At 44.6% G+C, this 16,545-nt stretch overlaps 1 protein-coding gene across 1 annotated transcript in view; it reads right to left on the bottom strand.

The window, feature by feature from the left end:
* Window positions 1-7,731, bottom strand: part of TBC1D8 (TBC1 domain family member 8) — a 73,941-nt gene extending 66,210 nt beyond the window's left edge. Inside the window, exon 1 of the mRNA XM_077814505.1 lies at window positions 7,605-7,731. Coding sequence (XP_077670631.1) covers window positions 7,605-7,731 — 127 coding nt within the window. The remainder of the gene's footprint in view (window positions 1-7,604) is intronic.
* Between the last annotated feature and the right edge of the window lie 8,814 nt (window positions 7,732-16,545).

Here is a 16,545-nt window from a genome sequence, read left to right as displayed (position 1 = left end):
AATTTCATTCTTCTTATATTTAGATATCTTGCATTTGTGTACAAGCACTTATAAAATTTGTCAATTTTATTTAGTTGTCTGCCTTCATGTGATGTAACTGAATGGGACTCTTTCATTTGACTGTTTCTCTTCGGCTCCTACCAGTACTTTATCAACTTCTATCCTCTTTACTAGGATATACAGAATCCCTGTTAATAGATCCTCCCATTAGGCATGTGTCCATCTGAACCACATGCTCTTCCGCACCTGTCAGCTTTCCCCCAGCCCTTAGTTTAAAAACTCCCCCATGACTTTTTTAATTAAATACACCAGCAATCTGGTTCTATTTTGGTATAAGTGGAGCCCATCCTTCCTGTAGAAGCTTCTCCTTTCCCAATAGGTTCCCCAGTTCCTAATAAACTTAAATCCCTCCTATTAACACTATAGTCTCATCCACACATCGATTCCCAATTTGAGTCTAAGACTTTGGTTGTGACCTGTGAAGCCCTAACGGACTTAGAACCTCCCTTCTTGAGACCTCTCCCTGAGCCATACTGCAACAGCTGCTATCAATGGGGACATTTAATGTGGAGTCCCTCAGCATAAGAAGCTGTTAACAGAATGATGTTTTCCAGGACAGGACCTCAACTTTGCGGCCTACTCATTCCCTTGGTCTGAAATAGCTTGAATTTTGGAGTATGCTAAACGCCTCATTATTTGCCCAGGGAGAGGAACAGGCATGGTAAGAGCCAATGTTTGCGAGGGATGGGGATACTGTTTGGACTGGACTTTATCATAGTTGATTATTTTTGGCTTGAAGATGCACAGCAGCTGCTGGCTTTAGTTTTGCTTATATTATATTTTTTGTTTCTCGAAAAGGAATCTAGACTCTAGCATGGACACTTTTTTATTTTAAATCAAAATGCAGTAAATAATTTGGCAACTGGAAATAAAGAAGGGAGGCAGCACCCTGTGACCAGCCAGCTCTCTCTGCAATACCAGCAGGTGCTCTGTGGGTCACAATTTGAGAACAGCTGCTTTGCAGGATGGCATTTTTTTTAAATGCACCATAATATCTTATTCACTTTAAAAAATGCTATGAATTGATCAAAACCTATTTTCTACAGCTTCTGAGGCCAGATCTGCACTACAGGCCTATATCGGTGTAACTACGTTGCTCAAGGGTGTGAAAAATCCACAACCCTAAGCGACACAGTTATACTTACCTAGCCCATCTTGTAGACCACAGGTCTCAAAGTCTCGGCCCGCAGGCCATATGCGGCCCGAGAACCTCCCCCTGCTGCCCGCAGAGGAGAGGCGCATACAACCACGCTGCCGGCAATGTCTGTGGCAGGCACCGCCCCCTGCAGCTCCCACTGGCTGAGGGAGAGAGACAGAGATACACGGCGAGTCAGCCATGGAGGCAACATCATTAATTCCCAGGCAGAATCAGCCATGGAGGTAGCGTCACTTTTTCCCCACAATGAATATAAATAAATCAAAATACTGAACACAACTATCTGATGCCCACCTTGCTGCAATCCTGAAGTTTTCAACTGCTTAGTCACTGAGGCCAAATATCAACAAACTGACAGAACTGAAGCGTTGCCAGGTGTCTGGCAAACACAAAAAACTCTCTGGCAGGCAAAGAATTGTATAAAGTTGTATGACAGTTTGATTATTTCTAAGAAATTCGAAATAAAAAAATATAAACATTTTCTTTTCTGAACACCCTCTTCAGTGACATTATGGGCCCGCTGGGAGAATTTGAGGACTGGCACTGGCCCTAAGGTAAATTGAGTTTGAGACCCCTGTTGTAGACAGCACTTCATCAACAGGAGAGCTTTTCCCGTTGACATAGCTACTGCCTCTCAGGAAGGTGAATTAACTAGGTGACAGGAGAAACTTCCCCATCAGCATAGGAGCATCCTCACTTAAGTGCTACAGCAGCGCAGCTGTGCCGCGCTGATGCAGGGTTTTAAGTATAGACCTGCCCTAAGTTTACTTTCCTAAAGGAACATACAGATTCAGAGACTATCAGTATATAAGAAATACTGATTATTTTTACCAGTGTTGCATCACACTTAGAATTAAATGTCACCGTCAATGATACTGCCAAATTCCCTAATGCATTTCCTTTCTTTTGCAGCTTCGCACAATCCTCCATGATTTTTTACCCAGTAAAACCATTTATAACTGAAAAATTTCATCAGTGTATAGTCTGCTTCCTCCTACACTGGGATGCAACTCTCTATGAGCTTCTCTCCTAGCTGAAAAAAAATGAGGAGTCCTTGTGACACCTTAGAGACTAACAAATTTATTTGGGCATAAGATTTCATGGACTAGAACCCACTTCATCGGATGCCTGAAGTAAAAGATACAGGAACAGGTATAAAACATGAAAGGATGTGGGTTGCTTTACCAAGTGTTAGGTCAGTCTAAAGAGATAAATCAATTAACAGCAGGATACCAAGGGAGGAGAAATAACTTTTGAAGTGGTAAGAGAGTGGCACTTGGGGTGGGGGCAGCGTGTGGAGACCCCTGACTGCCCCTATGCATAGGAGCCAGAGGAGGGACACGCTGCTGCTTCCGGGAGCCACGGCATGTGCGGAGCGGGGCAAGCCCCCAGTCCCACTCTCCGGCAGCAGCTCCAGGGCCGGAGTAAAAGGTCTCACAGGCCGAATGCGACCCCCAGGCCATAGTTTGCCTACCCCTGACCTAAGGAGACCATAGATTCTTTACAGAGACTACAGAAAGATACCACACATATCTTAGTTATTAAGTTCAAGTTCAACCAGCTCCCACCTTTTCCAGAGCAACAATGTAAGTGATCTACTACAAAAGGATTTCTTCAGTTATACGTATATAGAACCCCAGAATCAGCCAGTGCTACTGAATTACATCTTGATAAAAGTTAATTTGTGGATAATTTCATCCTGAAACACATGCTTTCTAAAACACATTTCAGATTTCCTGCCTATGTCCCTGATCCAGCAAAGCACTTAAGCATGTGAGTAGTCCCAATGAAGTCAAGGGAACTACTCACATGTTCAGGGTTAAGCATTTGGTTAAGCGCTTTGCTGTGTCAGGTCCCTTGCGAGTCTACACAAAGTGGGTGATCAACAGATTAAGAGATCTCCCCTCACCTTCTCTTGTATGAAAGTAGGCCAGTTTTCCACATCACCTGCAAACCCAACTTGTATCAGTGAACTTTGCTAGTATGCAGATTAAGTGACTGTACAGGTTATATGTATCTCATATGTACACACCTGTTCAAAGTTCAATACAAATACACTACCCTGATGACAGAAACAGACATTAAAGACTAGTACTTTCATATGACTACCCTATAGTTCAATTATTTGGGAATGAAATAAGAATATATCTAAACAAAATATTTTCTTCTGCTGTGCTAGGTTTATTTGTACTTTCTGGATAGATTAACCTGGAAAGAAGAGAGAAATGGTTTGGAAAGAAGAGTGAGTAAATAAAGAATGGACCCCAAAACAGTTGTTCACACACAGGAGCAGTGAAAACACCATATACTATCATGGTGGCTTACATGCCTTTGTGCACACTAAAATGTATTAAGCGACATCTGATGCCGCCTTTAAAAAACAAACCAAAAGAAAAAGAAAAACAACCTCCATGATTTATCAAAGTTAGGGCTGTGAACTGCTGTATAATTTTAAAGTCAAAGATGGCTCTGCTAATAATAGTACTTTGCTTCCACATGAAAGATTGAATAAAAATGCATACTGCCTATCGAGCCTTGCGAGGTAAGCACTCATTTTTCACTAAGTTATTGATGGAGCCAGAAACAAAACCCAGAACTCCTGACTCATAGACATCTGCTCTAAAAAATAAGTAGTATAATCTCGTCCCATGTGGGTGACATTTCTTTAATCTATTTTTAGAGTCTATTTAAAAGTCCTAGAAATTTCAAGCCATTTCTCCCATCACTGAACTAACTTGTTTTAAATATTTACACTGAAAGTTTCACACTAGTTTTAACTATTTTGTTTCACTTTGTTTCCCACCATCGTTCTCATTTTTGACTGTTCCAAGTAAAAGAGAATTGTAACATTTCATTTATGTTCAACATAAAGTGCACTTAATTTTTTTCTATTAATTGTTTTCCATTTGTAAGATGCACCTAACCTCTAGGCCGGGGTGGCCAACCTGAGCCTGAGAAGGAGCCAGAATTTACCAATGTACATTGCCAAAGAGCCACAGTAATAAGTCAGCAACCCCCCCCATCAGCTCCCCCACCCCGCTCCCAGCACCTCCCACCCACCGGCAGCCCTGCCAATCAGCGCCTCCCGCTCCCTCCCGGCACCTCCCGATCAGCTGTTTCCTGGCATGCAGGAGGCTCCAGCAGGGAGGGGGAGGAGTGAGGGCACGGCAGGCTCAGGGGAGGGGTGGGGCGGGGGCAGGGCCTGTGGCAGAGCCAGGGGTTGAGCAGTGAGCAACCCCCGGGCACATTGGAAAGTTGGCACCTGTAGCTCCAGCCCTGGAGTCGGTGCCTATACAAGGAGCCGCATATTAACTTCTGAAGAGCCGCATGTGGCTCCGAAGCCACAGGTTGGCCACCCCTGCTCTAGGCTCTTCTACAATACAAACAAAAGCTGATTAAAGAAATGTGTCTAATTTTCTTAAGATGGGGGAAATTAAGAGGATAGAAAGAGAAAGCGTGTTTTCAGTTAATCAGCCAAAACAGATTTATGCTAACCTTACATAAAAAGACTGTATGCACTGCAGATTTAGCTTCTGCATTCAGTCAACAGGATGCACCAGGAACTTAGCTAGACAACAAACATCAATTTTTTATTTTAAACTTGCAGATGTCTGCCATGGAAAGCTCAGGAGTAGAGACTTCACATTTGTGATTTCAGCCACATGATCCACCTGGACCTAAAACTAACAGCTGAAGAAGCTATTTTTAGATCTAGAAATTAATCTCTCTCATCCCAGCAATCAAGGAATGAAGAGTGGGCTATGTGTTCCACACAAAGAGGAAGGGGAAATAATAATAATATAAACCCTAGGGGTTAAATCTTGATCCCATCCCCTTGACTTCAGCTGGGCCAGGGTTTCATGAAAGGTACACAATTGTAACATGACATCTTGGTCTACTGAATCAGAATTAAGCATTCGTGGTGACAAACAGTGAATGCCTACACAGCCAGGACAGACACCGACTCCAAATAAAATGGAGATGATAGAAGACAATGCCACATACTGACAAGAATCATAGAACAATTCTACCTTTGGTATATCAAATAAACATAGTAGCCTTTAAAAGTGTCTATTATGGACCAAAAAAAGATTGTGAGATTTAAAGAGCTCAACCTTTTTTAAATTACAATCCATCATAAGAAATTTGAATTAAAAAAAATTAAGATATAGAATACAATCTTCTCTCTGCAGAAGTCAGACTCATTGAAGAGCAGCATTCCTTCATCTTTTTGCTTGCTGCTGTCTTTCTCCATCCCCGACATGATGTATCATCATATTCTTTATGTTTTGGTCCAATCTGGATTTTAAACGTCTCAGAGCAAGGACTTTGGACCAAATTCTGTTCAGTTACTCTACAGTTAACCTGGTATAACTCATTGATCCCAGTGAATTTACTCCAGATTTACACAGTTGTAACTTAGGGCAGAATATGATCCATTGTCTTCATATTTTCTTCTAAAAGTACCATGCACAACTAAGGAGCTAAAAATAAACGTTTTGTACAATTAAATGAAGTAAAAATGCAAATGTAGGTTGGAAGCTATTTAATGGAAATATGAAGTTGCAAATGCACTACTAAATCTAATTTTTCACCATGTATATTTGATAGGATGACAGAAATCCTATGAACACTAAGGAAGTATATGCAGATAACTGCCACCAAATCATTTTCTTGGCCCTACTCAATCAATTTTAGTCCTGAATATGTGATGCTCCACTTGTTTCATTAGTTAATCATGTCCTAGCCACAGATGTAGAAAGAGATCACTCATGGTGATTTTCCTCAGATCTATCTTTGATATTACTGACTGCAAGGTTTTTGGTGATTTCTTTGTGCAAAGAAGCTAGAATCAATCTTGAGCGGCTCTGCCCCTTTCATTTTTAGAAATCCCAAAGGATAGCTCTGGGCAATTGCTCTTCTGCAGCCATCTGTATTATCACTGCTGCTTTTCGCATGTATATGAAGCAGCAGATAGGCCACCAGCACATTAACCACCATAAAGGCTAGACCTGCTTAAAGCAGAATTGGACAACATAGTCACTAAAATGCTTGCGGACAGTGTGTACCAAAGCTGCATTTGTGCTAGCTCAAAGAAGTGAAATTTTAAGACAAATGCTAATATACCCCTTTTGTTTCAATCCTAACCGGGGTAGTTACACTAGTACAGTTGATGTTGAACTTATCAAGTTTCAAGAGAGTTGGTCAGAGTCAAAGAACTCTGAAGAATCAATCCTTTATTTAAAAAAAGGAAATATGGATAATCGGCACTTAATATATTGCAACACATGCACAAAGGAAATTTAAACCACTATAAATTGTGTGTGTTTTTCACTCAACACTTGTATAAGAACAGTATGGAACTTTTTTTTTTTTGGCTCACTCTTCTCACTAGTATCTCTCTCCTTTCATTCCAGGTTAATCCACCTATTCTGAAAACTTCTGTTTTTCTACACTGTCCATTAGGATGGAGTCTATGCACTAACTTAGTATTTTTGGTTACCTTTCAGAAGATCACTGAGAAAGAGTCAAAAACCAATTCCTTTCCCTCTCCTTGTCATCTGGATTATTTAAACTGCCAACATTCATGGGAGACAAAGGCAACACTCCCTACAAGGCAATAACTCAAATTCTTACAGCAGAGTGCCCAGAACTGCACGCATTATTTCTTAGGGAGTTTAACAAGTACTTTATGAAGCGGGACACGCTTTTGTTTTGTACTGAAGCAGGGGGACAACAGGATTCTGTTTGCCTTCCGACTGCAGCTGAACAAACAGCCCGCGGTTTTTCAGTGCCTTGCCCAAAACAATCCTCAACATCTTTTTCTCACCTTAAAGGGAAGGATTTTCCAGGAGCCCGGAAGGAGCATCTTGCCAAGTAACTTATCCAGCTGTCAGAACAAACCACCCCAGCACCGGTGACTCTGGGAGGGGCCACCCCCGTGGCTGCAGGCAGGCCCCTAGGCCCCCAGCGACTAGAACCCGCCGCAGCTGGACCCCCCGGCAGTGCCCCGCTCGGCAGCCAAAGACACCCCCCGGCCGGCTAGAGGGGGCGGCGCTGTCTCCGCGCTAAACCCAGCACCAGCCTCCCTCAGAGCCCGCCGGGGCACGGAACAAAGAGCCTGCTCCGGACTCCCCCGGGCAGCAGCTGCCCCTCCGCTGCCCCCCTGGCGGGCAGGTCCCTGCGGCCCCGACCGGAACCAGCTGATTCCTGAGCCCGGGGCCGCCGCCCGCCGCAGTGCCAGGCACGGGGAGAAGAAGGTGGGGGGCGCTCCTGCTTCGCTTCCCCTCCCAGCCCGGCGGGGCCCGCGGGGCAAGCGGCTCCGGGGGGCAATGGCCCGGCGGGCCCCACCTGGGCGGCTCCCACCCCAGCCCCGGCCGGGCGGTACCGGTGAAGCGGCCCCCGCCGTCCCCGTGTCCGCGCCGCCGCTGCAGGACGAAGTAGCCGCTGCTCTTCTGGGTGACCCAGAGCTTGAGCGCGTTCTTCAGCAGCACCTCCTCGGGACGCAGCCACATCGTGCCGCCGCCGCCTCCCTCCGGCCCGCCTGCCTGCCCGCTCGCCTAGCGGCCCGGCCGCGGGGGAGGAGCCTGGACGCGGAGCCGCCGCCGCCGCCGCCGCCGCTCCCTCCCCGGGGACACCGCGGCCGGGATTCGCGCTGCGGCGCCAGGAGACTCCCCCTCGCTTCCCCGCCTAGCCCGGCCCAGCAGCGCCTCCCCCACCCGGGACTCCGCATTTCAGTCTCTCCGTGCCGGGCTGGGAGAGAGGAAAGCCCGGACACCCCCTTGCGGGGAGGAGAAAGACCCCGCCGGGAAGGGGCAGCGCCTCCCCACCGCTGTCCTGAGAGGCACTGATTCCCCTCAGCCCTCCTCCCCGCAGAGCCGCACTAGGCATAAGCAGACTAAGCAATTGTTTCGGGGCCTGAGAAACTCAGGGGCCCCCTATTAATTATTGGGGGGGATATTCTTGCTTAAGGCCCCCAGTCGGCTAGCAACGGCCCTGATACTCCCTTTCCCTTACATCTTACTGAGAGTGAAATCAGTATCGCCTCCACACTCATCCAGGGATCGACCCTGTGCCTGCTGAAGGCAGGGGCTGCTGGTTGCTCCTCCACCCATCCCAGCTCCCAGAAATCAGGGTTCTCCTATTCTCCCTCAGAGAGATGGGCGTGTGCACACTTAAGTATTGGAACTGGGGGTGCTGCTGCACCCTCCGGCTTGAAATGGTTTCCATCATGTACAGGGTTTACAGTTTGGTTCAATGGCTCTCAGCAACCCCCCTCTACAAATTGTTCCAGCACCCCTGCCTCCACATTCCAGGACAGGTCTCTCTTTTTTGCCCCTCCAAGAAGGCAAGGTCTTATATGCTAAATACTGTACTGCTGCTCCCTAGGGAGATATGATCAGAAGCTCACACAGCCATCTCTAGGCATCAACATTCCTCAATGTGCCAGAGTATTAGCATACCATATCTGTCACCATCCTCTGACACTAACACACAGTGCATTGCACATTTTTGGCGTATATTTGCATCAGTTCAGATATGAGCTATCTGCAAGTTCCTTCCCATTTTAAAGTCACTCTGTAACAACAAGATTGCTTGCTAGGTTACATATACTGTAAATACATCCAATAGATAAATAATGTTCATGCTATATATCCATTTAAGCCTAGTCATTTTCATATTCACAAGTCATAAGAAGGTGGGGGAGGGGAGAGCAAAGGGATTCCAAATGTTTTCTGGATCACAACTGTGCAGACCTACTTGCTTAGGGCCTAAGCCTGCAAACTCTTAAGTACCTGCTTAACTTTTAAATCAGTGGAACTATTCACATGTGTAAATATTTGCAAAATCAACATCTTAATTCTCTAAACTATGAGAAATGTCAGGGACTGACTGAACATGACCTAAATGGCTTAGGGCTAGGATTGTTTCTCAGCACTCTCACACATTATTTATATTCCTGTGATGCCTAGGAGACCCAAGTTAAGGATTAGGGCCCCAGTGTGCAAGGTGCTATACAAGCAGGTCAAAAAGTTGCCCCAAATACCTTACAATCTAACTCTCTTCTGCTTTTGTGAAATCCACCTGGCATCAGAAGTTCAAACAAACAAGCCCCAAAACAGTAACTTGCTGGAGTTTCCTCTGCTGAAGGGCCCAAACCTTGGAGTCTATAGACAGAAACAAAAGATGAGGCAGAACTTCACTAGTTTTTGTTCAGAAAATGGAGTGGGATAGGGATGCATACCCCACTGTCATTTTAAATAGTTTTGAAGAAGGGATTTTGAAAACCAAGGACTACTACTGTAAATCCTGCCTGGTATTATTTTATACTGGTAATACTGATGACCACTGAAATATGAATGTCTAATTCAGGGGTTCTCAAACTTATTGCACTGCAACCCCCTTCTGACAACAAAAATTACTACAGAACCCCAGGAGGGGAGACTGAAACCTGAGCCTGCCCAAGCAAGCCCCACTGCCTTGGGGGAGGAGGCAAAGCCCCACCTCCCCAGGCCAGGGGGCCAAAGCTGAAGCCCAAGGCCTTCAGGCCCAGGCAGCGGGCCTGTAACCTGAGCCCTGCCACCCAGGGCTGAAGCCTTCAGGCTTGGGCTTTGGCCCCTGGCCACAGCAAGTCTAAGTCAGCCCTGGTGACCCCATTAAAAACAGAGTCACCACCCACTTTTTGGTCCCAACCCACAGTTTGAAAACCGCTGGTCTAATTCAATGTCCAGAGTTCTCTCTCTTGGTCAGATTATAAATAATAGTAAATATGAAGTAATTCCATTATAACTACTGGAGTAACTGAGGTCAGAATCTCACTCCCTCTCTAGACTCTGACACTCAGTCACTATGGACCAAATCACATACTGCTAAATTGGGCAAAGTGCCTATTAGTAGAGAATTTTGATTAATAAACAAAGGATTTGGCCCTCTGCTTGCAATACACAAGATGTTTTATGTATTCTGAATATTCTAACATGTGCAGCCAGGTATGTGGCACAGCCAATGGTAACTGGCATTTGGAATACCTGAAGGTGACTCTTTTGATTGCTTTTTAGGTACCAATTAAATAGTTGATTAGGCCAAACACTGTAAGCTGACTATAGTTTGTTCAACTTTGTTTTCCCTCACAGTGTGTGCGTGGTCTACACAAGTACCAGAATTTTGTTTTCGTACTAGAGAATGGCAAGCAGAAGGAAAAGTGAATGTACTACTCAGCTGAAATATTAAAAAGAACAGATGAGGGATGGAGGAACAATAATGTCTTTTAAAATATTAATTATTGAATGAGAAGAGGTTACTTAAAATGCTCAGTCAGAACATGGGTATTCTAGAGTATGATTTGACATAGTAGTGAGCAGGATGGTGTTTTTTCCCTTCATAAAACAGTTTGGAAGAGAAGTCAGGTTTTTTTTTAAATTAAAAAACTGCTGAATGGCTAGATTTGTGCATGTTTATTCCTTCTTTTGTTCTGATTTGACACTTATTGCTATTTTGTTTTTACACTCAACTTTGACTTCGCTGAAAATTAATTTGAAAAGTACTTAAAGAAAACTGACTGAGTTGTTAGTCTTTAAAATGAGATTTCTGTCCCCTGAGGAAAACTTTTCCTAGGACTAGAAAGAGAGCAAGGCTAGAGTACAATAAACTTCCTTCCATTTTAGTATCACATGTCATGCACACATGCCATTATTGATTATTCCTTGAGATTTGCCTCTCGTTGAGCCTAATCAACAGTACTCCTTCAAAGGCTCAGGCTTTTTAATCACATTAAAGTTGGTTAAAAATCATATCATCAAAAGACACGCAATTTGCTGTTTTTCAGGCATATAGAATCAGTGGAAGGAAACTAACACAAAATACCATTTATAAATGGCTGTGGAGGATCAGACAACTGAAAACTAATCAAAGACCTGAAGAAGAGTTCATTCTAAGCTTGAAAGTTTGTCCCTTTCACTAATGAAAGTTGGTCCAGTAAGAGATTACTTCACCTACCTTGTCTCAAGGATCATATAGTAAAACAAAGGGCTATGGTGATACATAGTGTAATAAATATTCCAGATAAATTGAAAATAGTCTGGTTCTTTTTCATGGTGGAAGAACAAAATTTTCTAGGAGCAGAATTGCATGTTGAGTGCACTGACATCTGAGTAAGGCTAAATAATGGTTGCAAGAAGAAAAATACAATTTTACCATAACTTTCAATCCAAAGCACTCAAGAAACAAAATACAGCCACCTCTGGCAATCAGCGGACGATAGTCAGCAACAAATGCAAGGTGATACTAGAGGGATTCCACCACCACCCCAGTTATTTACTGGTTATTTCCAGCAATCAAGATTTTAATAGTCTAAGAATCTTTCTTGGGAATCTCACCTACAGTCTTGCATTGGTGATATGTACAGGTAAACAAAAAGGGGAAAATGGTGATCCATCCATAGTACCTGCCTGAGGTCTCTGAAGATATAAACTTTGCAGGTGTTCTCTCATAAATTCTGTAGAAGAACAGGACAAGTCAAGCCAGGAAGCACTTTATTTGGAAGGAACAGACTAAGAAAATAAGTTTTCTGGGTTCCTTCCATCCATAATATGCCTTCTGAAAATAGCTATAGGTTATTTATGATCACTGATATCACTTCTAGATTTAAATATCAACAAATAGCACAAGATATTGATTTTACAGTTTAGACGACATGAGAGCATCTAGGGTTAGCAAAAAGCTTCATGGAAAATTTCAAGAAGGAGTGGCCCTTAATATGCTTGGGATGTGGCATTTTGAGGCAGTAGAGGGAAGCAGTATGTCATGTAGTCAGAGTAAGTGTGATCTTCTATTCCTGACTTGCTTTGGTACATCTACTCAGCAAAAACCCACCCTGTGGCAGCAAGTCTCAGAGCCAGGATCAACTGACCCGGAATCACAGGGTTCATTCCGCAGAGCTGTAGGGAGCAGTGTAGATGTTTAGGCCCAGGCTGGAGCCCAGGCTAAGAGATCCTCCCGCCTTGCTGGGTTTCAGAGCCCAGGCTACAGCCCAACCTACTCTTTTTAGCCCCACAGCAACATGGGTCCTAGTCACCGACCCAGGCTCTGCTTCCATTGAGACTATGCTGCAAGGGACCCTCCACTCTGGCCATACCAGCTCCTGGGAATCTGCAAAAGAAGTGAATAAACCTTGGTCTGTATTAAGTTATTATTGCAACATACATGGGTTTGGAGGGACCAGAATGGAGGTGAAGCAAATAATGCAAGAAAGGGATATGAGACCCACTTCCAGGCTGAAGAGGATTGGACCACATGTGGATGATCCTTCCATGAGTGGAACTCAGTGGAAGTGCCCAGGAGTCTGAAGTATGTGTCCATTGTCTACTCCTGTCCACTGCGCATGCGCAGAATTTATGTCCTTTGCAGATTTCTTTGCTTCCTGGAGAAAAATGACTTTCTGACAGGGAAGCAAAGGGAAGCCACAAAAGCAGTCATACAACCCTCCACAGTAGCGTGTTTCAGGTGCCCAGGGCAGCCGGCAGAGAGGTAAATCACTGTGGGGAAGGGGGCAGGACTGGGGAAGACCTGACTGGTGGCTCCTACCCTGCGCCTGAATCAGCTGCTAGTCTGGGCTCGGCTGTGGAGGAGGGGACTTCCTCTTCCCCTGCACGGCATCCAGGCCCGGGTGAGACCCATCCCCAGATTTCTCCCCCAGCTGCAGGAAGCTCTACGAACTCTCCTCCCCAACTCTGCTTCCTGTGCCCATCGTTCCTCAGCTGCAGGAGGAGGGATCCCTGTACAGGGAGCTGCTCCCCCATCCACCCAACCCCCGTGCAGTGACCCCCTCATACCTCACTAAGCCTCACCCCCTGCACTCAGAATCCCCCCCGATGAGCCCAACTCCCCCTGCATCACCCCAATGAGCCACCCGCACTCGGATCCCCACCGAGCCCACCACCTGCCCCACCAGCTGCACCTCATTCCCCACCCCACTGATCTCCACAACCCCAGCATCTGGACCTCCCCTGACCCCCACACACATACCCAGACCCCCCTGACAAGCTGTATCCCCTCCCACACTCAGACACCCCCCCCGCTGAGCCCCAACCACCTTCACCTAGACCCCACTGCAGAGTCCCATTACTGTTGCACCCAGAACCACCTAACAAGCCCCTGTGCATCCAGATGCCCCCCGCACTTGATTCCCCCACTGAGCCACCAGCACCCAGATTGCCCCACCCCTCTTAACCCACACCTGGATCCCCCCCCCCCACTGAACCCCTCCACACTTGGATCCTGTCTTGCCGAGCCTGCCTGCCCACACCTGGTGCACCTGGCAGGGAGAGGCAGGGCCCTGGGGTGTTTCTGTAGCAGGCACGGTCCTTGCACTGTGTCAAGGTTGTGTGCAGCCTTACCACCAAGTCCGTGTCCCGGGGGGGTGGGGGGGGGGGAGCTGCACAGTGATCTCCCACCTCTGTGAGCCAGTGGCCTGTGCTCCCCAATGTTGGAACCTCTGCATTTATTTATTGACATATAAAACTTGCACAATTTTGCAGAATTTTAAACTACTGTGTGCAGAATTTTTAGCACCTAATTTTTTATTTTTTGGCGCAAAATGCTCTCAAGAGTAAAATTGTCATGTCTGACTAGATTGCAAATGGCAGTTAACAGCGAAGTACATATTTATAACATTCCCTCCTGCCCCACTGAACTAACAAACTTATAAATATCTGTAAAAAGAAAAGGAGTACTTGTGGCACCTTAGAGACTAACAAATATGTAGATTGTAATGGATTTTTTTTTTACCTTCAGTCCTTTTGGTCCATCTGTTTGCATTTGGAAAGGAAGATGATGTCTGTCTGTATCTGTATGAGTTTTTTCATGAAGTTGATAGATTTCCACTCCATACGGCTAAATGCAGTGCCTTGCCTAATGACAGGTTTCAGAGTAGCAGCCCTGTTAGTCTGTATTCACAAAAAGAAAAGGAGTACTTGTGGCACCTTAGTGCCACCTTAGAACCACCTTAGTGCCACAAGTACTCCTTTTCTTTTTGTGAATACAGACTAATACGACTGCTACTCTGAAACCTGTCATAAATATCTGTAATAAATCTTAGTGGTTTTGTTTATTGATTCTGATTAAGTTAACAATTACTTTGTAAAGGACAACATAAAAGTATATTTTGTTACCCCTTTTGACTCAAACAGGTAGCCAGCATTTGGGACCTTGCAAGTTGTTTCCGTTAGGGAGAGACATTGATGATGGAGTCAGGTATTTCTTTTATGCAATCCTGTTTGTTTACCAAGAATGTACATAAAGTCCTGTTTCCCTGTACATAGAAGGTGTCAAATAGTTGGAACTATGATGCGCAAAGAAACTGTGTCCAAGTCATTTTCAGTCAGCACTCTGCCCAAAAAAATCTCTTTAGGCCAGTGGCAACCAAACTTCACTGGTTCACATACAACCTTCTTAAAAAATTCTTGGGAAGTGAATTGATGGGACATCAAGCTCAAATACTGCAAGTGGTACATGTACCACAGGTTGGGAACCCAGCTCTCATCTTTTTCTCAGGGCCACGCCCCCAATGCTTGGTCGGTCTGTCTGATTGGCTTTCTGCTGCTTCTCTCTCCATTTCTCTGGTGTTTCTCTCACAGCTCCAACAATCAATGCCCAAGCCCCAGCATTTACTATATCAGTCTGCAAAAAGCCCTTTGAGCTACGTGGTTCAGCTTCTACTCAAGCCTTGCCATGTGCCTGTGTTTTGGGTGGTGCTCCTGTTGCTTCAGCTATGTGGTTCCATAAAGGACCACAATCGCTTTTTACACTTATCCTGAAGTGAAAGGTGTCTTTCACAACAACGTTACAGTACAATCAGCAAGTACAATGAAGCTCCAGGCAGCTATGGGAGGAAAAAAAAAAAAAAACCACACCACAAAAAACCACTCATCGCACAATTAAGTGTTTCTATTTGTTCGGCTCACAGCTTTGCCCAGTAATCTAGCATGCTTTCCCCCTTCTGGCAGTACAATACACATGAGCATTTCTATATTTTGACAGGAAGAAAGTCTTCAAAAACAACAACATTTGTTGTTACACTAGTTAGGATAAATAAAAGGACTATCAAGTTTCAAGGTGTCCCTCTGCTAGGGACAGGAAGACAGTCTGTCTTTTCCATCCCATCCCCACGTTATGTAATTACACAAGTATGTGCATTTTAAGGGAAGGCGCTGACCACTGCCCAAGATGCTGTGGTGAACGGACTGGCTCTAGCAGGAAAAACACAATAGACTATTCTACTACTACATACACTCCTCTTGGATGCCTGATTCTGATCTTGCTTACATAGAAATAATGCACTGAAGTTGTATTGGTGTAATACAAGATTAGAGTCCATCCCCAAATTAGAAATAGAATTCCAATAATCTGTTGGGGTTTTTGGGATGGAAGGAGGGAGGGGAGGGGAGTCTTGTTATTCGTGTGTGTGTGTTAATTTAAAAGTTTGGTTTCTTTTCAGGAATTAAAGAGTCCATCTGCAAAGTCTCATCTACACCCTTTAAGGAATTTGCAACAAGTTATAGGCATCTTCTATTCTTTCTGAAATTTCCTTTGTTAATCTCAATGACATAGGAGCTTGGAGAAGTAGATTTATTTATTTATTTTACACTACTGCTGGCTTACTCCACTGGTTCTTACACCTCTTTATTAACTCTAAAAAAAATCTTTTCACCTAGTTACAGACTGCAAAATGCTTATTCCCTTAGGGCCTGATTCTACCATCCTTACTCATGGTGCACTAGCCTTACATCAATGGACTTTCCTCACATGAGTAAATCCTACTAAATATGAGGAATGGTGGCAGAAGCAGACTTAAATCTACAAATATTTTGGCATCTGTGACTAGGCGAAAAAAGTCTGGAAATAAGAAAACTTTTATAAATTGAGGCACAGGCCTGACATTTTTCTATTTGTAAGTGCCTGTGCAGTAGTAATGTTATCAAAGAGGAAGGTAATGGCTTTAATATGAAACATTACTGTTGCAGTAACACATTGCCTGCACTGTAACTGCTGGCATCCATGCACACAATTGTTTACTATGCAATATCAAAGAAAGCTCATACTGGAGCCCTCAATGCTAGTTTCTACTTCCTTCAAGGCTAATTCCTTATTCAAATTCCATGTTCATTCAACTTTCAAGCTCAAAAGTGTACCTCAGTGGCTCAGCAATAATTAGGTGATTCTGTAAAAAAAAAAAAAAAAAAGTCCAAGATGGTTTATTATGCCCCTTATTTGTTGCTTTGCATAGATTATTGAGACTGTGTTTCTAAGATGGCTGTCTTTCTCTAGATCTG

The sequence above is a fragment of the Eretmochelys imbricata genome, chromosome 1, assembly GCF_965152235.1.
Source record: "Eretmochelys imbricata isolate rEreImb1 chromosome 1, rEreImb1.hap1, whole genome shotgun sequence".
Taxonomy (NCBI): Eukaryota; Metazoa; Chordata; order Testudines; family Cheloniidae; genus Eretmochelys; species Eretmochelys imbricata.
Note: the sequence above shows the minus strand (reverse complement) of the source record. Positions and strands in the feature narration are given on the sequence as shown.